This window comes from Schistocerca serialis, chromosome 3 (genome assembly GCF_023864345.2).
Source record: "Schistocerca serialis cubense isolate TAMUIC-IGC-003099 chromosome 3, iqSchSeri2.2, whole genome shotgun sequence".
In the NCBI taxonomy this organism is placed as follows: domain Eukaryota; kingdom Metazoa; phylum Arthropoda; class Insecta; order Orthoptera; family Acrididae; genus Schistocerca; species Schistocerca serialis.
In genome coordinates, this window is record NC_064640.1 from 460,578,196 (window position 1) to 460,605,390 (window position 27,195).

A 27,195-nucleotide genomic window follows, 5' to 3' on the forward strand; every position below is an offset into this window, starting at 1 on the left:
GATAGAAAGGCTGCAGCAAATGGAGGCAATGGTCGGTGGTGGCAGCTTGCTGACCCATCTTGAACCATAGACTAGCGTAAGACCTCCACTCATAGCTGGGCCCTGGTCGTGACTCCCTGATGCTTGACTAAAGCTAGCGGTATACAAGGTTTAACAAAATGATGTTTTAAAAATTGTAGATATAATTCGAAACGTTTGTATAAGGAACCTATAGCCATAAATGTGAAATAAAAGTTTCTGCATAACTATGCACTTACTATACACTTAGTAAGCTAAATGAAAAACCAGACTACTGTGGTTTGGAAAAATTTTACTGGCGAAACAGTACAGTACAATCAGATACTGTAAATCATTGGCTTCACTACTTTAGAGTAAATGTTCAATGTGCTGATCAACTTCCTTACCTAGTGTGCAATGACGAACTACGTTTTGTCTGATTCTCTGTCAGATTCCACACTCCCCTCTGATGGTATCAGATGGTGTAAAGATGCTCAATAAGCTCACTAACTTTTCCTATTAATGTTGAATACACAAGGCACTTAATACCCCAGAGGATATATTCTAGAGATGGCGTGACACGGGCGGGGGGTTCGTTGTAGGGGAGCACGAAGGCCAAGGAATTGCACGTCCGCTTCTAGTTACTCTCTGTCTGAAGTTGTGTGTTGGGTATGCTCTGGCCTGACGACCAAATTGCCACGTAATTGCAAAGGGAACGTCCTCCAGGAATTCAGGGAAGGCATACTCCAGAAAGTGCAAATAATGTGAACCATTCAAACGATCTGGTAAGACGTGTGGCTCAAGAAGGTGATCCTCAAGAACTACAGCTCAATTGTTTACTGATAATCACACCGGGTAACTTCTCATAAGGATAGTGCGTGGATTATCAACAGTCCATTGCTGGATATTGTGGGAATTAAAAATACCCTTCCTTGACTCATCGCTAAACAGCACGAGGTCTGGGAAAGTGGGGCAGCGGCACACTATCGAAGGAACAACTGTGAGAATTGCTGCCAAGGTTCAAACTCAGGCTGATCCATAGTTTAGACTGGGTGATCAAGGGAATGGATGTAGAAGCGCATCATGAAAAACCCAACAGACACTCATGTAATCTACGTGCATTGCGTGGGCAATTAAACGTGTGCTTCCGCGTGAAGTGGTAGCTAAATGTTCCATCACGTCTTCCTCAAATTCAGCGGATCGTGTCCCCCTAGTGCCTTCCTGTTGTGTATCACCTGACACGGCTCCTCTCTTCCTCAGTCGACGATCAACTCTAACGAATAATGGGATGCTAGGAAGTCGTATGTTTGGGTACCTTCCTGTGTACAACCTAAAAGCTGCACGGGCATTCCCGAGAGATTCGCCATAACAAAAATGCAGATTAGCAAGCTCTCCAAATGTGTAAATTACCTACCCTCCATGAAGTCGGAAATTAACTACAGTACGGACCATAACCACATAAGCAGACAACTGTACACTGTATCACATTGACTAACTGTATGTTTGCAACACAGCGCCAGTGGGTGAAGTGAGTGGACTGGAGGACGAAAACTACAACAGACACAACTTCCGGTACACTGGCTTTAGACAGACCACTGTAGTTATGTGATTACAATCTTCCATTCGCAGCAATAACATAACGTCCGTGGATGGAAGGGTACTTAACAAAGTGATAGGTCAAATATCTCCTACTGCTGTAAAAACTTAATTTCGCAATTCTCGCTATAGGTTCCTTATATCAAAACGTTCTGAATGTCACCTCTACAATATCCCAAATTTTGAAAGCGTCACTCTGTTACACTGTGTGTACGAAAGCCTGGTCCGCTACCGTTTCTGAAACAACAGGATCAAGGCATAACGCATGACTGTTGACAGCATTGGTCCATCTTACCCGTCGTGTCAGCACCTTCACAGCCCTGGCCGTGTTCTAACAGTAAGGCAACTTCTCCTCGCAGAGGTCCAAGGTGGCGTCTTCTCCGATACACCGAACTCAATACGTCTTCTAGTGCAAGATCACCTAGATATTGAGGTGTTTTTCATCACCTGGCTTATGGCTCTTTTTTTTTTTTTTTTTTTTTTTTTTTTTTTTTTTTTTTTTTTTTTTTTTTTTTTTTTTGCTGAGATGGACACAAGAGTCTGCTGCTTCGCCAGATGGGAACATGGACCACCAGTTTATTTAATGAGACGCTAGTAGGCTGACTTGAAGGTGGTGACTCGGTGGCGTCCTTTGACCCCCAGCCAACAGAGACTACCTCAGCAAAGTAACCATCCACGTGCTTGGATCACATCAGGCGAAAGCGAAGGATGGCTGACTTCCTCGCAGCGGTCAGGCTGACATCAGGGTTACAGAATCAGCAGGCTCAGGTATAAAACGGCCATACTGTCCCGGCAGTTGACTAGTCGCAAGGTGCACTGGTGTACTGGACCCAAACCCAGGACCTCTTGAAGATGCCCAGAAACCAGCTGAGGTCATCCCACAAGGTGGCCCCTCTTATTGGTCCCAGCTCATGCCCCGTAGCATCAGATGTAGCAGCGACTCATAGGCCAGCAGCTGGCAGATGATGCAGCTAGATGTAGACAAAGCCGAATGGCCTAAATAGGACCACTGAATGGCACAGAGTAGGCCTTGCTGAAGGCAGCACTTGAAAACAAGATACTGCTAGGCTCAAGCGACAAGTTCTTATAGTCTGGTTTTGTTATGACATGGGATAATCCATTTCACCTCTGCAGTGGACTGTACTCATGCACTCAACGATCTATCGACATTATTCCAATCCTGGCAGCTGGATTCCCTAGACAGCTAGCTTGCCCACCATGCCATAGATTTTGAAGTTGGTGTGGAGGGTTGCTGGTGTACCACAACGAGTCATGTCAAGCTTTTGAATCATGGAGCGTCATCTACACACAGGATCCTAATAAGTCATTCAGGCAGATATAAACCATCAATCGTTGATGGAGTATCGGACATGTAACTTATTTCTAGATAATGTAATGGTCCAATCTGAGTTTTAATATATGTCTGACATTACCCACCATAGAATGGATTCAGCATGTTTACTTTGTACAATGTGAATGATCCATTCGATACGGCGTACCGATATTTGTCAGAGCTGTACTAAAGAGAAAAACTGGCCTTCGTTCCACCACTTCAATACTTCAGCATATTCAACAGGGAAAGTAATTATTAATTCATCGAACAGTCCAAGAGTGTACTTCAAGTTTATAGTGTCCATTAGGCACAATATTTCGGCTATCAGATATGTCTTCATCATCAGGTGTGCTGAATAACTGACCTCTAGGGGGCGCACGGCCGACTTACACACTTTCCTCTCCCAGGCCGCTCCGTATATGGTCCGAGCCTGAGGGCCTGCATTGGCGGTCGAAGAGGCGCTGCATCTGTCGCCGGTGACCCCATCATGGTGCCCTGGCTATGGTAGTATGGTATCTACTGCAACATTAGCATCGTCTGCAAAAAGTAACAATTCCGTTTTTTGAAACTTAAGTGGAAGGTCATTCACATATATGAAGAAAACGAGCGGACCCCTAATTGAACGCTGTGGGACTCACTTTCTGATTTTGGTTTTTCTCGGCCAATAAAAGGAAATTCTAACCTTCCAACATTGTTTTAATTATCCAGCACAACGTTTTGCATTCTGTTTTTAAGTACAATTCAAATCAGTTGTGTGTAAAACCAGTGCTTCCATGATACTTGAATTTCTCTAAGAGTGTAACATGACCTATACAAAACTTCCTGGCGGATAAAAACTGTGTGCCGGACCGAGACTCGAACTCGGCACCTTTGCCTTTCACGCGCAAGTGCTCTACCGACTGAGCTACCCAAGCACGACTCACGCCCCGTCCTCACAGCCTTAATTCCGCCAGTACCTCGTCTCCTGCCTTCCACTCCGCTGTAGAGTGAAAATTTCATTCTATGACCTGTACAATTAAATGCCTCATAAAGACCACAAAAATTTCCAACGGCGATATTTTATTATTTAAGGCTTGTAATATTTTATAAATGGATGTATAAACAGCATCTTCAGTGTTGTGGAAATACGACTAATCGAGATGACAGATCAGATGCTCTCTGTGCCCCTACCACTACAGTAGAACCTGTAGAATAGACGAAGTTATGGAGAAAGAGGCAGACCCATTTTCTTTATACTGTACACCGGCATCCTACTGGAAAACATCAGGCACATACTGGAAAAGCACTGAATAAAACCTGTCTTTTGCGCTCCTAATAAAACACGGGCATTACAGGGGACCATAAAAGATGACCTCTCTTTATGGAATGGCGGGCTATAGCAAATTCCGTGCCTACGTGGCAAAACATACACTGCCTGACAAAAATAATGAAGCACCCAAAAAGGAAAGGGGAAACGAAATTAAACTTTTCCGGTCTAGGGAATATGTAATGTCATTTCAGTGGTTACAAAATCGAGTCAAATTTACAATGACCTTGAGAGTGTGAGTCTGCTTATCAGTATGACATTGCACTCCACTTGGCGTGAATGTCTACACTGATTCGGTTGCGAATGGTGACATAAAGCCGTTGTTTTCTCTCCTGAGACAAGTGGGCATCAACTGTTGTAAATGGTTCTTGATATTGTGAGCAATGGCACTGGGATCGAGATGGCCTCCAAGCTGGTACCACACATGTTCTATCGACGACTGATCTAGGGATACTGGTGGCCACAGGAGCACCTCAGAATCACGCAGACAGTTCATAGGGATAGATGCCATGAGTGGACGAGCATTGTCTTGTTCAAAAATGGCACCACTATACTGTCCCATCAGAGGTAGCACATCAGGACACAGGATGTCCCTGATGTGCTGTCATGCAGTCAGAATTCCCTCAATTACTACCAGATATGACCGAAAATCGTACCCAATCTGCACAATAATGTCAGTAGTAACACCGTTGTACCTCTCCAAAGCATTAGAAAAATGAGTTGTCGGGCTATATCGGTAAGTTTTCAGTCTGTATTGTTGCCCGATTTCCTCCTCACCCCTATGACATCATGTGCTGTTGCCAGATTTCTCCCGTCCATCTCTCTGATATAGGAAAATCGCTCTGTACGTAAAATGGTGGAAAATAGAAAAAAATGAGGACAGAAATTCGAAATGTGCCTATTACCCTATGTATAAAATGGCAGGATATTCATAATTTGTCGTAGTTTTCAAACAATATAGCGTTTTCCCCACTCCTATGATGTCACCTCTACGAGTCCAGTGTAAGATGGCCGAAATTCAAAAAAGCCAGTATAGGCATTGTCCTGTTGGTGTGAAATTCATAAAAACACTACATGGCGAACGAAGATAATGAAGTTGTGGATTCGGGTGCAGGTGGCATGGGTTTCAGATTTCCTGCGTTTTCCTCAGCGCAGTAATATCACAATCCAAAATGGCAGACCAGAGGATATGAGGGCAGGCTGCATGGTCGCCAGGTCGCTTGTGTTAATTTGAAAATGACGAGAAATTCAAATATCATGTGTTTCCCTATGACGTTCCAGTTCACTTGACTTAGTTTAAAAACAGCGCGGCAGGTGTGTTTCAAAAATTCCCCTACCATCTGACGTCACATTTAAACACTTTACCCCATACCAGTTACCCTACGTTCGAAAGTCAGAGTTGACTTGCTCTAAATTTAAGTCCACCTTTGCTATGCTCATACTTAATGTTTAAACAACTGTCACCATTGCTGAGATAGCATGTGAACAACCGTGGCTTTACTGTAACAAACACTGCACCGAAGAGTGCTTCCAGGCTGCCCCGTCTTTCAGAGAGTTTCCGCACCACTGGCTCCTGCCAGCCGGACATGGTCACCGCAAAACACTGTGCTGATGACACACGCGTCCGCACTTCGGGTGCTTTCTGGTGCCAGTCCTATACGCAAGTTGCCTCTTAACACAGAGCATCCATGCGTCACAATTCATGCTGCTCGACTGTCTGACAAGAAGTGCAGAACACAATGTCCTACAACCTAGCACGCTTGTAGAATTTCTCAAGTCCCCACATACAGTCATTTCACATTAAATATTCTACTATTGTGAGGACCTCCTCAACAAGCGTCATGATAATTTTCTGTGGCATAAGGCTTAAATCGTGCTGCAAAGTGTTGAGGAGCATTCACATTGATGTTGTAGTTATCAAATTCCTCTGATCTGAACGCATCATGGACGTTATTGAACGTGAGCTCTGCACCTGTAATTTACGGGAGTTATATGTAAACGACAACGCCACATACCTTCGGAAGAACCCGCTGTGGAACTGCTCCAGAACAGCGTGCATGATATACCGACAATCCTAAGCTGTTATGTGGAGTGTTGTATAGGCCGTAGCAGCAGACCCTCGTTTATCACAGTCCTCTGTAACCTTGGCCAGCAAAAGACATCCAAAGCAAGCGGGTTATTGAGGGAACCATACTTGAATTTATCAGAAATGATTTAGTAATCCTATGGAAACATGCAGTGCCTATGGTTGGCAGTTAACTCACTGCACAACTTACGCGACATTTCCAAATGGGTGTACTGGGTTGCCGATTATCTTCAATTGCAAGCCTGTAACACTTATCAATTGAAAGGCCTACTCTACCATGTCTAGGGCTATTTGCAGCTCATGAGGGTACAAGACTTCCACACTACTTGGATCTTAGAAAAATCAAGTGACCAAAATCATGAACAGCACGTTGCATTCACTGTCATAAACAAGACAATATCAAGATCTACTCTCAAAGGTCTCTCCATAAAGTACCTATGTTCATCTTCCTTACCGTGACATTGAAATCCATAACTCACAGGTGAACCTGATTTTCAGCTTCAGAACGCAGTACCATAAAAACTCCGCTATAAGTGTTAGAGCTCCTATTTGCAACGTAAAACATTTAAAAATTTGTGTAAGGAATAGCTAAAAAATCACTTAAAAATACACTACTATCCATAATACCAGGTCATTTTTTGTTTATTAGGAGGATGACTGGAGTTTAAAATATCGTTTACATCGATATCATTAGAGACAAAAGGGTGGCTCACGCTGACAAGGGTATACATCTGTAGTGACCTTCTTCAAGGAACCACAATGATATAACCGATAAATTCGTCTAATCTGAACAGATCTGGGACGCTGTAGGATGTCTGCAATTTCCAACATTCGTCAAGATGATTTACAAATCTTGTGTAAACATCTAATCCTCCTAAAAACACATCTTGCCAGCAGTACAATGCGCACAAAGCGATCTACATCTACGTCTACATGATTACTCTGCAATTCCCGACAGGTTCATCAAATCACCTTCAAGTAGTTTCTCTATCATTCCGCTCTCGAAGAGCGCTTGAGAAAAACGAACACTTAAATCTTTCTATCCGAGCTCTAACTTCTCTTATTTCATTATGATGATCACTCCTACGCCCCAACAAAATATTTTTACACTCTGAGGAGAAAGTTGGTGACTGAAATTTCGTGAGAAGATTCTGCCTCTACGGAAACGTTTTTGTTTTAATGATTGCCGCCTCAATTCACGATACTACCATTTGGGTGTTTCCGACCACGCCATAAGCTTTTTCCAGCGATACGTAAGATTCAGCTGCTCAAGATCCCATTCTATTGACATGTATGACAAGCGCTCTCGCATCTATAATGGTGGCGTATGCTGTCACTTAGCTGTAAATGAGTGACACTAAACCGCTCTTTTTGAGGGAATCACACCTGTATTCGTCACATTCACTGAAGCGCCAAAGAAACAGGTATAGACTTGCGTATTGAAATATAGATATATAAACAGGCAGAATACGGCGCTGCAGTCGGAAACGCCTATATGACACAAGTGTCTGACGCAGTTGTTAGATCGGTTAATGCTGCTACAATGTCAGGTTGTCAAGATTTAAGTGAGTTTGAAAGTGGTGTCATACTCAGCGCACGAGCACTGGGACAGAGCATCTCCGGGGTAGCGATGAAGTGGAGATTTCCCCGCACGACCATTTCACGAGCTTACTGTGAATATCAGGAATCCGGTAAAACATAAGATCTCCGACATCGCTGCGGCCGGGAAAATATCCTACGAGAATGGGATCAACGACGACTGAAGAGAATCATTCGACGTGACGGAAGTGGAACCCTTCCACTAATTGCTGCAGATTTCAGTGCTGGGCCATCAACAAGTGTTGGCCGCCCATATCATCGATATGGGCTTTCGGAACGGAAGCCTCACTCGTGTACTCTTAATGACTGCACGACACAAAGGTTTACGCCTTGTCAACACCGACATTGGACTGTTGATGACTGGAAACATCTTGCCTGGTCGGACGAGTCTCGTTTCAAATTGTTTCAAGTAGATGGACGTGCATGGGCAAGGAGACAACCTCATGAATCCATGGACCCTGCATGTCAGCAGGGGACTGTTCAAGCTGGTGGAGGCTCTGTAATGGTGTGGGGCGTGTGCCGTTGTAATGATATGGGACCTCTGATACGTCTACATACGACTCTGACAGGTGACACGTACGTAAGCATCCTGTCTGATCACCTGCATCCATTCATGTCCATTGTGCATTCCGACGGACTTGGGCAATTCTAGCAGGACAGTGCGACACCCCACACGTCCATAATTGCTACAGAGTGACTCCAGGAACACTTCTCTGAGTTTAAACATTTCCGCTGGCCACCAAGCTTCCTAGACATGATCATTTTGAGCATATCTGGGATGCCTTGCAACATGCTGTTAAGAATTGATCTTCACCGCCCCGTACCCTTACGGATTTGTGGGCAGCCCTGCTGCAGTCATGGTGACATTTCCCTCAAGCACTACTTCAGACATTAATCGAGTCCATGCCACGTCATGTTGCGGCTCTTCTGCCCACTCGCGGGGGCCCTACGCGATATTAGGCAGGTGTACTAGTTTCTTTTGCTCTTCAGTGTATTATTTATAAAAGAGCAGATGGCTTCTTCATCAACCGTTTTAGCCCGTATGGTACGAGTCTTCGCCTTTGGACATCGTTTGCGAGATATAAAAACAATTGAATAAGTACATTCATTTCTCTTATGTGTGTATTCAGGGCCATTCTCAATGGCATGCCTGAATAAAATCTTCTCGGTTTACAAGCCACGTCATTTCAAATAAAACACTGGAGCTTTGGATGGCTATCTCCGCCACTGTGCGGTCCTGGTACGGTCTTCTTCTTGTATGGGCACGTTGCAGCATGTGGCACCGATCAGAGAGGGCCAAAGGTACGCATGTGTGGAAAGCGAGCTGCGCGTGTATGTGAGGGTGCTAGTATAAGAAACGCTGGAACTTTTGCTCCCATAGCTTACATCTGGAATCATCAAGTTGTCCCTTCATATTCTAATGAGTACGTACTTCTTGTACCACGACCGATGTTATGAGATGACGGATGGCACAGCGAAGGGATCACAACTGTCTCTGTCAGTCGCGAATTCGTTCGTGTAGCACTTTGAGGAACTGGCTCTAAACTCTGTGACGTTTCTGCCGTCTTTCTTCCTACGATATGTTGGTAACACCTTCCTGATACGGCCTCATGGTGAAAGTGTACTGCAGATGATCATCAATTACACTGACAGTGTCAGCCCAAAATTAAATTTACTATCGAGAACGAGCCTGAATACCGTAATTCCCAAATACTCCAAAAATAAACGAAAAATATACCTGTTCAAAAAGACAGATAAAAATTGACTTGACGCATTCTTGAGAGACAATCTCCACGCCTTCCAAATTAATAATATGAGTGTAGACCTGGTGTGGCTTGAATTCAGAGAAACAGTGTCAACAGCAATTGAAAGATTTATTACAAATAAATTAATCAACAACGGAGCTGATCCCCCTTGGTACACAACAAAAGTCACAATACTGTCGCAGAAACAACTAAAAAAGCACATTAAATTTAAACGAACGCAAAGTCCCCTAGATTGGCGATCCTTTACAGAAGCTCGTAATTTATCCCGGACTTCAATGCGAGATGCTTATAATAGTTTCCACAATAAAACATTGTCTCGAAATCTGGCAGAAAATCCACAGCGATTCTGGTCGTATGTAAAGCATACTAGCGGCAAGACACAATCAATGACTTCTCTGTGGGATAGCAATGGAGATACTATCGATGACAGTGCTGCTAAAGCATAGTTACTAAATACAGCCTTCTGATATTCCTTCACCAAAGAATACGAAGTATATATTCCAGAATTCGAACAGCTGCCGAAGATAGAAGTAGATATCCTCGGAGTTGTGAAGCAGCTTAAATCACTTAACAAAAGCAAGTCTTCCGGTCCAGGCTATATACCAGTAAGGTTCCTTTCAGAGTATGCTGATACAATAGCTCCGTACTTAACAATCACATACAACCGATCGCTAGACGAAAGATCCGTACCGAAAGACTGGAAAGTTGCACAGATCACACCAATATTCAAGAACGGTAGTAGGAGTAATCCACTGAATTACAGGTTCATATCATTAATGTCGATATGCAGCACGATTTTGGAACATACATTGTGTTCGAACATTATGAATTACCTCGAAGACAACGGTCTATTGACACACAGTCAACACGGATTCAGAAAACATCGTTGTTGTGAAACACAACTAGTCCTTTACTCACATGGAGTGTTGAGTGCTATTAGGAAGGGATTTCAAATTAATTCCGTATTTCTAGATTCCCAGAAGGCTTTTGACACCTACAAGTGATTTTAATGAAATAGCGTGCTTATGGAATATCTTCTCAGTTATGCGACAGTTCGTAATAACTGACGGAAAGTCATCGAGTAAAACAGAAGTGATTTCTGGCGTTCTCCAAGGTTGTGGTAGAGACCCTCTGCTGTTCCTGATCTATATCAACGATTTAGGAGAAAATTTGAGCAGCCGCCTTTGGTTGTTTGCAAATGATGCTGTCTTTTTTTCTAGTAATGTCATCAGAACATCAAACCAAATGCAAAACGATTCAGATATCTTTATGGTGCGAAAATTAGCAATTGACCCCAAATAATGAAAAGTGTGAGATCATCCACATGAGAACTGAAACGAATCCGTTAAACTTCGGCTAAAATATCTAGGAATTACAATTACGAACAACTTAAATTGGAAAGAAAACATAGAGAATGTTGTTCGGAAAGCGAAACAAAGACTGCGATTTATTAGCAGAATTGCTAAAGAGAATTCCCAAACTACGCTTGTCCGCCCTCTTTTGGAGTACCGCTGCGCGATGTGGCATCTTAACCAGATAGAATTAACTGAGTAGATCGAGAAAATTCAAAGAGGAACGGCCTGTTTTTTATTGTCGTGAAACAGGGAAGAGAGTGTCACGGAAATGATACAGGATTTGCAGTGGGCATCATTAAAACAAATGCGCGTTTCTCTTCTCACGAATGTGAAAATATTTTGCTGACACCGACGTGCATAGGCAAACGATCGTCATAAAAAATAAGGGAAATCCGAGTTCGCACAGCACGATATAGGTACTAGCTTTTTCTGCTCGCTGTTCGAAAGTAGAATGATAGAGAATTATAGTGAAAGTGGTTCGAAACACCCTCTTCCAGCATTTAAGTGTGATTTGCAGAGTGCCCATGTTGATGTAGATGTAGATGAGATAGTGAACGACGGTAAGCTACCGTTCTTGGATGTTTTTGTTGAGCAGAAGACAGGACGTCAGCTTGGTCATTCAGTGCACAGGAAACCAATGTACACTAATCGATACTAGAATGCAAATAGTTTCCACCAAACAGCACACAAGAAAACGGTCCTGAACACGTTAGTACACACAGCAAAGATTGCTTCCGACGACCACCACCTATAGTCTGAATTGCAGCATTGAAGATGCTCGTTTACACAGAATTGTTCAGCAAGGGACACAGCAAATGCTCTCAGGTCTAACCAATGAAGGACGCTTAGTGGATTGTGGGGCAACGAGCAGCAAGTTAGAATGAGTGCTGCAGGGACATGGAATGAGACCAGTGTTCTGTCCCCGCCCTCCTTAACCCCCCCCCCCCCCAACCTGGAGTTATGAGACACTGAGACATGGTGCACCCAGATAAAGATGACATGGCTATTCATATGCCCAGTGTGTATGGTGTTCCTTGCAAATATAGCAGCACCTATATAGGCCAAACAATTCACACACTTGCCGAGTGTTGTACTGAGCACAAGCGACATATTAAGCTTGTCAAGCCGGCCATAGCTGATCGCTGCCTGGCAAAGGGACATAACATACAATTAGAAAAGACAAAAGTCTGGACTCATGCATAAACATATTATTGAGTTTCTTTTACAAAGGAGTTGGCCAAGATTAAAATAAACAGCAACAGTATCATAAGACGTTCATGCTTCCTGGTCACTGCACCACGCTAAACACAGCCTTTGTCTTCTGCAGATAATAGCAGTGATATATGAAAGCACCAGGATTTTAGCACAAACGACGTAATACTGGGACAGCATCGTTATAGTTTGAAATACACATCAGAGAAAATCTCATCAACCGGAATTCTGGTTATGTTCTCAAAAGAGCGCCTACATCCACACTACAGGAACTGGTGCTCTCCGCCGGGTGTCACCGGTCACATATGCCTACGCAATCGCATCTTCGGTTGCCAACATGCGCCCTCGACCGCAGATCGCGTACTAAGAGATTTACGAGAGTATGATATATAACTTGGCTGGACAAGCCCCAGCATGGGATTTTTGGTAGACAGCCCAGTCTACTACCCGTCACCCTCTCACACTTGGAACCCGCGAACAGTGAATGAACTGCGTCAGATAGCTTTACATAATTCATAACTGAGATTTCTGAAGCAGCGGTCCTGGGGATAAAAACTCACACTTGGAACCAGCGAGCAGTGAATGAACTGCGTCAGATAGCTTTACATAATTCATAACTGAGATTTCTGAAGCAGCGGTCCTGGGGATAAAAACAAATAACGAAACTCAACAACGTAGGGATAACCAACAGAAGTATACAGGGTGGTCTACTGATAGTGACCGGGCCAAATATCTCACGAAATAAGCATCAAACGAAAAAACTACAAAGAACGAAACTCGTCTAGCTTGAAACAGGAAACCAGATGGCGCTATGGTTGGCCCGCTAGATGGCGCTGCCATAGGTCAAACGGATATCAACTGCGTTTTTTTTTAAATAGGAACCCCCATTTTTTATTACATATTCGTATAGTACGTAAAGAAATATGAATGTTTTCGTTGGACCACTTTTTTCGCTTTGTGATAGATGGTGCTTAATAGTCACAAACTTATAAGTACATGGTATCAGGTAACACTCCGCCAGTGCGGACGGTATTTGCTTCGTGATACATTACCCATGTTAAAATGGAGCGTTTACCAATTGCGGAAAATGTCGATATCGTGTTGATCTATGGCTATTGTGATCAAAATTTCCAACGGGCGCGTGCTATGTATGCTGCTCGGTATCCTGGACGACATTATCCAAATGTCCGGACCGTTCGCCGGATAGTTTCGTTATTTAAGGAAACAGGAAGTGTTCAGCCACATGTGAAACGTCAACCACGACCTGCAACAAATGATGATGCCCAAGTAGGTGTTTTAGAAGCTGTCGCGGCTAATCCGCACATCAGCAGCAGAAAAATTGCACGAGAATCGGGAATCTCAAAAATGTCGGTGCTGAGAATGCTACATCAACATCGATTGCACCCGTACCATATTTCTATGCACCAGGAATTGCATGGCGACGACTTTGAACGTCGTGTACAGTTCTACCACTGGGCACAAGAGAAATTACGGGACGATGACAGATTTTTTGCACGCGTTCTATTTAGCGACGAAGCGTCATTCACCAACAGCGGTAACTTAAACCGGCATAATATGCACTATTGAGCAACGGAAAATCCACGATGGCTGCGACAAGTGGAACATCAGCGACCATGGCGGGTTAATGTATGGTGCGGCCTTATGGGAGGAAGGATAATTGGTCCCCATTTTATCGATGGCAATCTAAATGGTGCAATGTATGCTAATTTCCTACGTAATGTTTCACCGATGTTACTACAAGATGTTTCACTGCATGACAGAATGGCGATCTACTCCCAACATGATAGATGTCCGGCACATAGCGCACGTGTGGTTGAAGCGGTATTGAATAGCATATTTCATGACAGGTGGATTGGTAGTCGAAGCACCATACCATGGCCTGCACGTTCACCGGATCTGACGTCCCCGGATTTCTTTCTGTGGGGAAAGTTGAAGGATATTTGTTCTCGTGATCCACCGACAGAGCCTGGTAACATGCGTCAGCGCATTGTCAATGCATGTGCGAACACTACGAAAGGCGAAGCACTCGCTGTTGAGAGGAATGTCGTTACACGTATTGCCAAATGCATTGAGGTTGACGGACATCATTTTGATCATTTATTGCATCAATGTGGTATTTACAGGTAATCACGCTGTAACAGCATGCGTTCTCAAAAATGGTTCAAATGGCTCTGAGCACTATGGGACTTAACTTCTAAGGTCATCAGTCCCCTAGAACTTAGAACTACTTAAACCTAACTAACCCAAAGACATCACACACATCCATGCCCGAGGCAGGATTCGAACCTGCCACCGTACCGGTCGCGCGGTTCCAGGCTGTAGCGCCTAGATCCGCTCGACCACGCATGCGTTCTCAGAAATGATAAGTTCACAAAGGTTCATGTATTACATTGGAACAACCGAAATAACATGTTCAAACGTACCTACTTTCTGTATTGTAATTTAAAAAACCTACCTGTTACCAACTGTTCGTCTAAAATTGTGAGCCATATGTTTGTGACTATTACAGCGCGATCAATCACAAAGCAAAAAAAGTGGTCCAACTAAAACATTCATATTTGTTTACCTACTACACGAATATGTAATAAAAATAGGGGTTCCTACTTTTTAAAAAAACTCAGTTGATATCCGTTTGACCTACGGCAGCGCCATCTAGCGGGCCAACCATAGCGCCATCTGGTTTCCCCCTTCAAGCTAGGCAAGTTTCGTTCTTTGTAGTTTTTTTCGTTTGTCGCTTATTTCGTGAGATGTTTGGCCCGGTCACGATCAGTGGACCACCGTGCATATGGATCAAAACTCAGTTGAACTGATAGCTGTTGTGGGTTGGCAGGAGAGCCAACACCGGTTTTGAGAGGAAGCCGAAAGGCTCGCGTTTTAGCTCACGCAGGCTAGCGTAAGGTCTGGAACAGGTCAAGGAAATTAGACTTTAGCAAAAAACGTACGTAGCTGCTGGAATGCTTAACTTTAATCCATAATTGGTGAACATCGCTCTTGACGGTACATTATTCATAATCTCAATAGTAACTGGTAATGGCGCCTTGCTAGGTCGTAGCAAATGACGTAGCTGAAGGCTGTGCTAACTATCGTCTCGGCAAATGAGAGCGTAATTTGTCAGTGATCCATCGCTAGCAAAGTCGGTTGTACAACTGGGGCGAGTGCTAGGAAGTCTCTCTAGACCTGCCGTGTGCAATCACTGATAGCGGCGACACGCGGGCCCGACGTATACTAACGGACCGCGGCCGATTTAAAGACTACCACCTAGCAAGTGTGGTGTCTGGCGGTGACACCACAATAGCTACACAAGCTTAAACTCCATAGCACCTCGGAGGGACTGCACAATTCTGTTGAGTTTGCAGCACCGAAATATTACGCACGTTGGACACTATGAACCAGCAATACTCCTGTAGACAATTCGAACAACTAGGACACCGGGAGAAACTGAAGGGTTTCAATTATTAATTCCATTTAGTCCCACTGAGAGCACCTCCCTAGCGACCTGCAAGGTTCAAAGTGGTTCAAATGGCTCTGAGCACTATGGGACTTAACATCTAAGGTCATCAGTCCCCTAGAATTTAGAACTACTTAAAACTAACTAACATAAGGACATCGCACACATCGATGACCGAGGCAGGATTCGAACCTGCGACCGTAGCGGTCGCGCGGTTCCAGACTGAAGCGCCTAGAACCGCTCGGCCACACTGGCCCTGCAAGGTTACCATGAACTTTACAACCCCGTTTCTCTATTTGACATGTTTTTAATGCATTCTTTTCTCAATTCTTAAGCGTTTGGAATAGGGTACATAAAGTACCCTCCACCACAGAAAATATGGTGGCTTTCATGGTATAAATGTACATGGGAACAAATTTGTCTTCCAAGAGATCAGGTGAGCTAAGAGCACCACCACAAATACTATAACGAGGTTCCCAACCAAAACACGAAGACTGCTGAAGACTCTAAACTCTCCTGATTGACATACGGTGAAAATTTGTGTAACATTTTAGAACCATGCACTGAAAACAATCATATCATAAACATAAGCGACATGATGACGCCACTTCTAGAAGCCTGGGGCAAAATATCGGCAGTGGGGACATCGAAGTAACAGAATGCATAAATAAATTCTTGCAGAGAACAATTTCGCAGAATAAACAAGATATCTGTTTATGATGGGGCTTAATATGACCGCATGCCCAGTTTGCTTTCGTTAAGGATTTATATGTCCTCTCTTGTAGAGAAAAATCAAACTTTCTCATTTTCAGCCTTCTCTGTATGATGATACCATCGAAGTATCGTTCTTCAGCGTCATATCGCCATCATGACATAACACTTTTTTTGAGTTTACGGCTAAATTCAATCGATGTTAACAGAATTTGATGACAGGAACTATTAAAAGGAATAAAGAAAATCCTATGTTTCCAAACCCCTGTTCTGCATCTAAAATGATTGACCGTTTAAAATTCGATATTATTGGACGCAAAGTTTCATTGTGAATTATTTTGCGTATTCCGTATATGAAGTAAAATATACAACATTTACAATACGTAGCACAATTTCTTGTTAATACAGTAATTCTTCTAAACAAGCTCCAAAGTTGAAATATCAAGTTTCGAATATACACTTCAAGGGGAACCTGCCAGAGGTCACTCTCCAATATAGTGGAAACTTGGCGGGGTGAAAGAAGGCTGAAAATAAAGGGACACATGTTTTCACTTAGGTGCCAAGACTAAATAGTTTCCGAGAAAATGACGGGCAAAGTTTCAATGACACTTTATCAGTCCTTTCACGCAGGCTGTGTTCAAGTGAGTTGGTAGCGCAGCGGCTACGAGCAGGGTTTCGAATTTTTGTGTCGTGTGTTCAAATCCCACTTTCTGTTACTTTTCTTCTCTCTTCTGTTGGCGCAGAAGTACGTGACATCACTGTTTCTTTGTGACGTCGTGAAATACAATGGAATTATCGGCAAAAGAAGTAAGCATTTCAAATATTATTAAAAATAGTTTTTCTCATCACAGTGACACGGATTAAAACTTTCTAGAAAACTGTGAGCAACAGTATTTAAGTTAGCGGCAAATTTTTGGTCCTCGAGTTCAACAAGAGTAAACCAGATATTGGAATGGCAACAGAATGTGTACGCAACAGCCACAAAATCGTGAAAAGAAAACTGTCACCAGTTTTTGGACAAAGTTTTGGGACCTAAAATAAGAATGGAGTCATTTCTCTATCTTAATGACGGGTGGGGTGTAGTCCGCAGCTCGTGGTCTAGCGGATAGCGTTGCTACCTCTGGATCATGGGGTCCCGGGTTCGATTCCCGGCAGATACCACGTACACTTTTATTGAGAGATGAAGCATGGCATTCGCCAATTACAGATGTGCCCTAATTTCATCGCACAGAAAACTGACATAACAAGTAGAAGCGATTGATCCATAATCAACTGCAGGCTACAGCTGTCGAGAAAATGTGTCGATATCCGTAGTTCGTCGCCAAGTTATCGCCAGATCACGAGCTATTTAGCCACTTTGACAAGGATGTTTTCCTAATTAAATTCGCACTAAAAAAATATGACTGGCATAAGTGACATAGCTCGTTGCTCGCGCTACTCTCAGTTTTTATGCTCTGAATTTTTTTTAATAGATATCACCCTGGGGGATGCACTGGTTCTAATGCAGCATAAAAATAACAATCAAAGCAAAAAATAAGTACGAGAATTATACGTTTTAAGTTTTCAGTTACCATAATTATACAAGATTATATGGAATTTGTGATGATAAAATCTATTTTAATAAAGTTTGAAATATTTAAAAATGTTCAAATGTGTGTGAAAGCTTATGGGACTTAACTGCTAAGGTCATCAGTCCCTAAGCTTACACACTACTTAACCTAAATTATCCTAAGGACAAACACACACACACACCCATGCCCGAGGGAGGACTCAAACCTCCGCCGGGATCAGCCGCACAGTCCATGACTGCAGCGCCCCATACCACTCGGCTAATCCCGCGCGGCTTGAAATATTTATTTCTTTTGTCAATAAGTCTATTGTGCTTCACAGTGTCACAAAAAATATTGATGTCACATACTTCCGCGACAACAAAAGACAGAAAAAATGCATAAGGCTGAACTTAGAGCTCAAAAATTCATTCAAAACTCTGTTTCTAACCACTGCGTCACCATTTCACTTGAATACTGCCTGCGCGAGTCCGCCTAAGTAGCTGCTGGGTTAAAGCAGAAGCTTACTAATCGGAGGGGCCCGCTTTCGATTGCCCGCCGGATCGGAGATTTTCTCCGCTCGGGAATTGGGTGTTGTATTGTCGTTACATCCGCATCGTCACAGCTGACACGGGAGTCGCCTCAAACCCGCTGTCGTATCGTCTTTCCACTGTTGACATGGCTGTATGAGCACGACACGAAAGGCAATACAAAAGAAAAACAATGACATAGAAACTTTGGCCGTCATTTTGCAGGAAACTATTTACTTTTGGCACCCAAGCAAACATAAGTGTCCCTTTATTTTCAGCCTCCTTTCGCAGTGCCAAGTTTAGACTGCATCAGAGCACGACCTATGGTGTGATCTCCTTGTTAGTATATGTGGAGACGGACCAGGGTAGTATGGTAGTAGTTACATACGACAGCTAAAAATAAAACCTCACTAAGGCATGCTATACTTAACGACAATACAATCAAATAGGTACGTATCCAAGATAACGTAAAACTAAATTTTTGTACCTGTATAATGATTAACATACGGTACTGATTACTCATATCTACCCTAGTAACAAACAAAGAAGAAGAACTAGATGATTCCTGACTGCCTTGAAGTAATTCATGGTACTTCAAACGGACAATCATTAACTTTGTATTTTGCCTTTCAACGCTAAAACATAGGGAACCAATACGGCATAATACTTTATATACTGTGGCATCCGCGAAATCTTCCCAGGTCCATAATTACCTCTACGTTATCGTGAATACATACTACAAATTTTATGATAAGTACAGTTCTTGTCTACTCACACCAAATGAATGATATAACTCAAATGAAATTAATGAATTTCCCTCGAGTGTAGTCTGGTGTTGCACGCCTGCCAGACTGCAGGTATGCTATTCGCTGTGAACCTTAGACTGTCGTGGAATCGTGATGGCAGAAGCGTATTTACATTCCCGACAGTCACAAATGGTTCAGATGGCTCTGAGTACTATGCGACTTAACATCTGAGGTCATCAGTCCCCTAGAACTCAGAACTATTTAAACCTAACTAACCTAAAGACATCACACACATCCATGCCCGAGGCAGGATTCGAACCTGCGACCGTAGCAGTCGCGCGGTTCCGGACTGAAGCGCCTAGAACCGCTCGGCCGCCGCGGCCTGCTCCGACGGTCACATCAGGCATGCTTCGCGAGAAATGCGTCAAGTATTTCTCGAGTTTATTGTATATGTACTTTTCGAACATTCTTCATCAATGTATTCCGTGAATTCCCAAGTATCTTCAGGAGAATGCTGGGCTGGTAACTTCAACAAGGCACAGCCAGTTACAGGCCTTATACAGGCAAATGTCGGAATAGTTTCTTAAGTAAGGCCGCTGCTGATTTCCTTTACAATACTTGTCCAGTCTGGTGACTCGTCTATAATACCAGGACTCACTAATCGTAAGTGTGTGAGGTCTAAAGCTCCACCGTAACCATCGGGCACACATTATAAGCAGCTAGATTATTCTATGAATGTACGAGGGCGTGCCCAAAAGTAATGCCTCCGATTTGTTCTGTGAAAACTCTTACAACTTTTGGAATTAAACAAACGTTACTAATATTGTACACCTTTATTCTTTATGTATACGTCTTTGCAGCCTTCTGCCGCTAGAGGGTTTCTAATTGTAGTGTGTAACATGGCAGTATGTAATGTAACTATGACGGTGCATGAGAAACAACGTGCTGTAACCGAGTTTCGAATTCGAAGAGTTCTTCCATACACGTTCCTTCAGCATGACACACACGAGCGCTGCAGCACTGGCAGCACTACGTCGCCTTGGGTTCACTGTCATCGATAGTCTTCCATCCATTCCCGACTTGGCCCCTTCCGATTTTCATCAGTTTCCAAAACTTAGAGAACACCTTCGAGAACTTTATTTTCATAGTGATGAAGTGGTGCAAGCAGAGGTGAGGTTATACCTCCGTCGACAACAAAGTCAAACATTCTACAGCGATGGTATCAACAAACGGGTCTCTCGTTTGGAGAAACATATTTGTCACGAGTGACTATGTTGGGAAATACACATATAGACACGAAGAATAAAAATGTAGAATATTAATAACGTTTGTTTTCTTTAAAAAGCTTTAATAATGTTTACAAAAGAATTCGGAGGCATGCACGCCCTCGTACATAAGTGCAAATCAGATGTTATGTCTGGTATTTCTGTTAGACGGTCATGCAAAATATGGTTTCTCTCTGAGATACGAAGTCATACAGTTAATTCAGTAACGAAAATAACCAGACCGCAAGGAATCAGGATGCTCTGAGGAGTAGACATGAAATGAATTCAGTGCTGCTTTGGTAGGACGGAGGTTCATATCCCCTTCAGGGCATCCCGAGTTCAGGTTTTCCGTGATTTCCATAAAACGCTTAAGGCGAGTGCTGAAATAGTTCCTTTTAATGCACGGCCGGTTTCGTTCCCCATCCCTCCCCAACTCAAACTTTTGCTCCGTCTTTAATGGCTTCGTCATCGAATGGACGTTAAACACCATCTTCCTTTTGTGGGTAAGGATAGTTCTCAAACTCTGGCTGACAGACAGAAACTATAGCATGAGAATCGACAGTGTTATACAGACTGCATCCGACACTGGTTGAGCTTAACATGTTTAAATTAGAGTACCGATAAAATCCATGGCTCCACAGAATTTCTCCTCGTGCCTAATTTACGTATTGCGCAAAGTGATCAGCACTGGGTGAGAAACAGGTTGGAAGTAGTACTTTCAAAAAATCTGACGTAATCGCGTGTAGAAATGCAAAGAGAGTGTGAGAGGACGAACCGCGCTCCCGTTTTCTTCGCGCCTCGGCCTTTGCGTGGCATTCCAGCGTGCTGGTGGCATGTCTTCGACCTGTAAGCTACACGCAACACCGCCCTGAATCGTGTTCGGCCTCCGCTGGCGATGGCTGATTTATGGGTGCCGGTTTTGTTCGCACGAGTGGCAGCGCCTAATATCACATATCTCAGCTCAGCAGGCTCACTTTATATATGGCAAGTCGCCCGGAGGTTCGATAAAATTTATGGTGGCGCACTCCGTGAGTGCTAAATTGCCGGTTTCGACTGCCGCGCTCACGCGCAGTAGCCGAATTTCTCATGTTTCTTAACATTGCTGCTAAGTAAGAACACTCTGAAGGTTACTGCCCAAAGGCAGTTGTTAGTCTCTAAAGAAATATCTTATTTCCTGTGTTTAGTCATACTCAGCGATTTTTGACAAGACAATTTACTACTTTTCAACATTACAAAACTCGTAGCTTTTAGTTCCTGGTCTCCCATGCTTGACTGTGAATCAAGAAGGAAGTAAAATTCGCGCAGTACGTTTTCTTTACTTATTTTGATTTTATTATGTTTTATTTATTTTTTTAACCCGATCAAATTAGATCCTTCATGCGCTGTCTTGAATCACGCAAAGATTTTACACGTAGAATACCGTTTACATCGTAGTTACACAAAGAATCTGATAATTTTAATGTGATAAATAGTGGGGAATTAGAATAAAAAAAATTGTGTTTGTTTTGGGTGTACAGTTTCGTTGAATTTGATAAATGATATATTCTCCATCGAATGTACTATTTGTTATAATTCACACAGTACAGTTTTGACTGTTCAGTCATTTGCAAGTGGTTAAGGTGCTAAAAACACAGCAGTTGTCAAAATTTGTATAATAATTAACAATGATGTAAACCATGTGGCTCATGTCATCATACGTCATATAACCACCGATGTGTAACAGATGTAAATAAATCTCGTGAAACTGGATTCGTTGTTTATATGTGCAAATAACTGTCATGCTTGGAAACATAAGATATCATTTAAACAGTTAAAATAGTTTTAAACGTGATTTGAATGTTTGTGATGTCATTTGAAATAACTACACTTAGTTAGAACTAATAACAATAATACTAGCGATACTATTACTACTAATGGTAACAAAACTAGCGACAACAGAAGATATAAAATTTATTTTTTGGTGCACAAAACTGAAATTTTTTAATACAGTGAGCTCTAAGGGACAGAAATTATTTCCTCTATTATTCGATCGCATGACTGAAAATGGTTTATGAAGGCGTTTCCGTTTTTCAGATGTATAAGGTCTACCCAGCACCAATTATGTAGCTGTCGCTTTACTTTTAAATGACGAGAATCTATTTCCAGGGGACGCGGCAGAACAACTTAATGGGTAGAGATCCTAAATCATCTCAGAAGTCTTAACTTCAAAGCCAGTTACGCTCATCTCAAAAGATTATAAATAATTTTTACACATAACGCGATCTTTTCAAAGAATATATCGTCATTGCTAACTATGTGTTCATCCTATTAAACTCAGTGGAGCGGTGTCTATTGATACCTGCATCCACTGGCAGCTCCTTACACGCTGAAAGTTTAATTGTTGGATAGCGGAACTGTTTCTGGAGGGTTGGGGGTACTGAATGGTCACAGCGAACAGTAAGGTAAATTACATATGGCCTCTTTTAAAAGAAGATCATCAGTTTGGAAAAATTATCAACAATCTAAACACAGACTTATCTAGTCCTTTAAGCAAATATAGAATTTTAATCCCAAGAAAATGAGCAAATTTAGTTATTATTCCCCAAACTAAAATTTTAATCTGTATGAAGTGCTGTGTCCCTTGTACGTCTTCTGTCTTCGTAAAGCAACACTATCACTGTAAATTCAGGAAAATAATTTAAATAAACTGCTTACACAAAAATAAAAAGTTATTTCGAAATGTTACAATATAATGCAACAGTTTAAAGAAAGAATGTGAATGATTGGTATTCTATGTTACAGGCTTTCCACTTGTGCAGACAAGACAGTTTGGTCAGCAGCTTCCTTTGTCCCAACGGAACCCTTTTCAACCAGCAGTTCCAAGTGTGTGACCAGTTTTACAACGTACGCTGTGGAGTGCCACTCGAGGATCTGTAGAAATCCATTTGGGCCACTTCACATCCTGAATTACGTAATGGTAATGAATTCGTATGGCCACTCACATTAATACAAGCCTCCCCTGTGAGCGTCATCTTCCTGTAAATATTTTTTTTCTTTTGGAAAACTGGTGCGGAAAGGAGTTTCTATATTTCATCAGTAATGAATAAAGTACTATGTTGCTATGCAATGAGCTGTAAAAATGTAAATAACAACCGCTGATTTAGTGTCAGCGGTAGGAAACTGGAATTCCTTATTTTAACTGTAAATAATAAAACTTTCTATTTATTGCTAGTTCTTCGTATTATTAGTTTGGACTAACCGATGGAAACGTATTATCGAAGCTATTCATTCATGTATAAAAACAGAACCCTCCTAAGTATTTATGTTTCTGTATGTCACATAACATAAGACATAAAATACTATGATATCGTTAGTTACAACAATTTATGGATCAGTAAGAAAAAAATTAATGATGGGAACTATATGCTGCCAAAAAAGTTTATCCTCTCTCTCTCTCAAACGACATTTCACTCTGTTATGCACTAATTTAATATGCTTATATCGAAATAATTTTTTATTATTAAATTTCAACGTCCATATTAGATTGCTCATTAACATTATGTAGTTAAATTCACTATATTTATTGCGTTCGAAAGAGAAATGTGGTTTTGTTTGTAAGTTTACTTGTACTTCTTCTTTTTATCTGTTTAATTTATTAGAATGTAGTGTAATACAAAATGGTTGCGTGTGTGTTGTATGAAAATTCTAAATAAAAACCAGTCAACAATCTTCAGTTTTATTACTATAATTGTAACCTGAGAATAAGAACTGAAAGTTCTGAGCATTGCCATTGCAAAAGTTTACCAAGCACTGAGCAACATGGCTGTTCTATCACTGGAGCACGTATTGTATTGTCATTTCATAACTAGAATTAGCAACAGCTTACATGAGAATGGGTTTCAAGTTTTTGTTGTATCGTCTTACGTATGGTACACAACAGATTCACCTGAGAAAAAGCCAGAAAGCGATTGACAGAATGTGAGATACATGTGTTAAGTTAATGTAGAACTGTTTTTGCAACTACAGCCTGTCTCTAGTACAATTAAGATCACAAGCGCTGCATGGCTTTTTTTTATTTGAACTCTTCTATCTCACCCTTCGTCTGAAATTCATATCCGTCACATACTGTGATACCGCTCTTGAAAAGCATTTAACGTATTTTATTCTCATCTTTGTCGTATACACACCATCTCTCTTTCAAGAGCTAAAGGCGTTTCCACCAAAGTCTATGATCCAAATATCCGAACTATCTCCCTTATTGTGATAAGAATCAGGAGTGAACTGGTGCAACTTTGAGATTTGCCATGTTTACTCAGTTACTTCAATAGCTAGTTATTTGTGTTTTCCATGAATCGTAATTGCTTTCTCCCGTTTTTATGTGTTCGCAGATACAACACACTTTCACAGTGAAAAACGTGGCAACAAATTGCCTTTTACATTAATCGTGATCAAACTTCTGTTCTTTGTTCTGGTTATGTACAGTTATTTATACTGAACAATTTTTAATCGCGTACACACTCATTATATCGTCACACAATCTGAACCCTTCTTTGAAGTAGAAAAATTTGTCAAGTAGATACTTCAGTTTGTGTTTGTAGATAATTTTGTTATCTGTTAGATTACTCACATCACTGGGTAAATGGTTAAAAAATTTTATGCCTGAGTGCCTCTCCCCGTTCTGTTCTACATTAAGGCCGAGGGATGAATAGTGAAAGTCAATTCTCTTTCTAGCATTATATTTATGATTGTTTCTATTTACGGTTTAAAGAAAAATCTAAGCGAACTGCATGCAGTTATTATTTGTAGCTCATTTATTTAACTTATTTTCATTCTTTCTTTGGTGTCACCGCCAGACACCACACTTGCTAGGTGGTAGCCTTTAAATCGGCCGCGGTCTGTTAGTATACGTCGGACCCGCGTGTCGCCACTATCAGTGATTGCAGACCGAGCGCCGCCACACGGCAGGTCTAGAGAGACTTCCTAGCACTCGCCCCAGTTATACAGCCGACTTTGCTAGCGATGGTTCACTGACAAAATACGCTCTCATTTGCCTAGACGATAGTTAGCATAGCCTTCAGCTACGTCATTTGCTACGACCTAGCAAGGCGCCATTACCAGTTACTATTGATGCTGTAAAACATGTACCGTCAAGAGCGATGTTCACCAATTATGGATTAAAGTTAAGTATTCCAGCAGCTACGTACGTTTTTTGTTAGTCTCATTTCCTTGACCTGTTCCAGACCTCACGCCAGCCTGCGTGAGCTAAAACGCGTGCCTTTCGGCTTCCTCTCATAGTGGGTTGGCTCTCTTGCCAATCCACAACACTTTCTTTTGCAGAAGTCACTGTGTACTACAAAAAATTATACCTTTCCTTCGTATTTTGAGCTTTGCACTTGTTTAAATTTTATAATTTGATTACGTCTAAGAACATACAACATTTGTAGTACATAATCAAAATTATACGAACACCTGTTAGTCGATATAAGTGCTACGGGTGTCAATCCTTCGACTTTATGACGGCTTGAAATCCGCTGCGGACAGTTTTAATGATGTACCTGAATGTCTGTGGTGGAATGGCAGTCCATTCTTCTTCAAAGGCCAAACCAAAGACGGTAGTGATGTTGGACGCTGGGGTCTGGAGTTGAGTCGACGTTAAAATCCATCTCAAAAGTGTTCCATTGGATTCAGATCGAGACTGTTGGAGAGCCAGTTCATGTCAGGAATATTGTTGTCCACATACCATTGCCTCACATGTGCTGCTCTATGACAGGGTGTATTGTAATGCTGACACAAACATTCATCGTCTCCGAACTGTTCATCCACTGTACGCAGCACGCAGTGCCGTAAACTATGACATACCTTTCAGTATTGAGCGTTTTCTTAAACACGGTCAGAGCTTCACACCTTAACCACGAAAAACACACAAATACCGTCACACCACCTCCTGTTTCCCCTACACATGATAGTAGGTAACGTTCTCCAGGCTTCGCCAAGCCCAAGACAGATTAGCACAAGGTATAGAACGATTCATCACTTCAAATCACTCTTTTCCAGTTATTCACCGCCCCGTGACCTCGTTTCCTACACTACCTCAAGCGTCGCTTATCACTGTCTACAGATATTTGTGGTTTATGAGGAGCTGGTCGACCGGTTTACCCCAATCTTTTTAACTCCTGCACAGTCACTGTGCTAGCTGGACTCGTTGTAGCGCTTTGGAACTCACAAATGATTCCTCCCGCTGACTTCATGAGATTTTTTTCAGCCACCCCCAAAATGCTCGGTGGTACTTATCCGTCAGTAAGGAGGTCTGACTAGTCTTCATTTACCTGTTGCTTCTTCTTCCCATTCACATACCAAATATCGACTTGGGTAGCTTTAGAAGGGTAGAACTGTCCTTCACGGATTTGTTACTCAGGTGACATCCAATGACTAACCCACGTGCGAACTGCCTGAGGTCTCCTGACCGACACTTTCTCCTGTTACTGACTCTCTATTGACAACAAAACACCCCCGCCTCCTTTTTGAGTTACGGTTCCGTCTCTCGTGACAGCTACTGGTCATTTCTACATCTACATTACTGATTACATCTGGTTTCAGCCAACTTTCCGTCCCTAGTACTACGTGGGCATTGTGACCGTTTATTAATGAGAGTAGTTCTGGGACCTTTCTATAGACGCTCCTGCAGTTTACTATTTCCA

At 42.2% G+C, this 27,195-nt stretch overlaps 1 protein-coding gene across 1 annotated transcript in view; it reads left to right on the forward strand.

Annotated features, from left to right (window-relative positions):
* LOC126470362 (U-scoloptoxin(01)-Er1a-like) overlaps window positions 1–24,226 on the forward strand; it is a 98,235-nt gene extending 74,009 nt beyond the window's left edge. The window contains exon 3 of the mRNA XM_050098160.1: window positions 23,300–24,226. Within this exon, the coding sequence (XP_049954117.1) occupies window positions 23,300–23,434 (135 nt within the window). The 3' untranslated portion in view covers window positions 23,435–24,226. The remainder of the gene's footprint in view (window positions 1–23,299) is intronic.
* The last annotated feature ends 2,969 nt before the right edge of the window (window positions 24,227–27,195 follow it).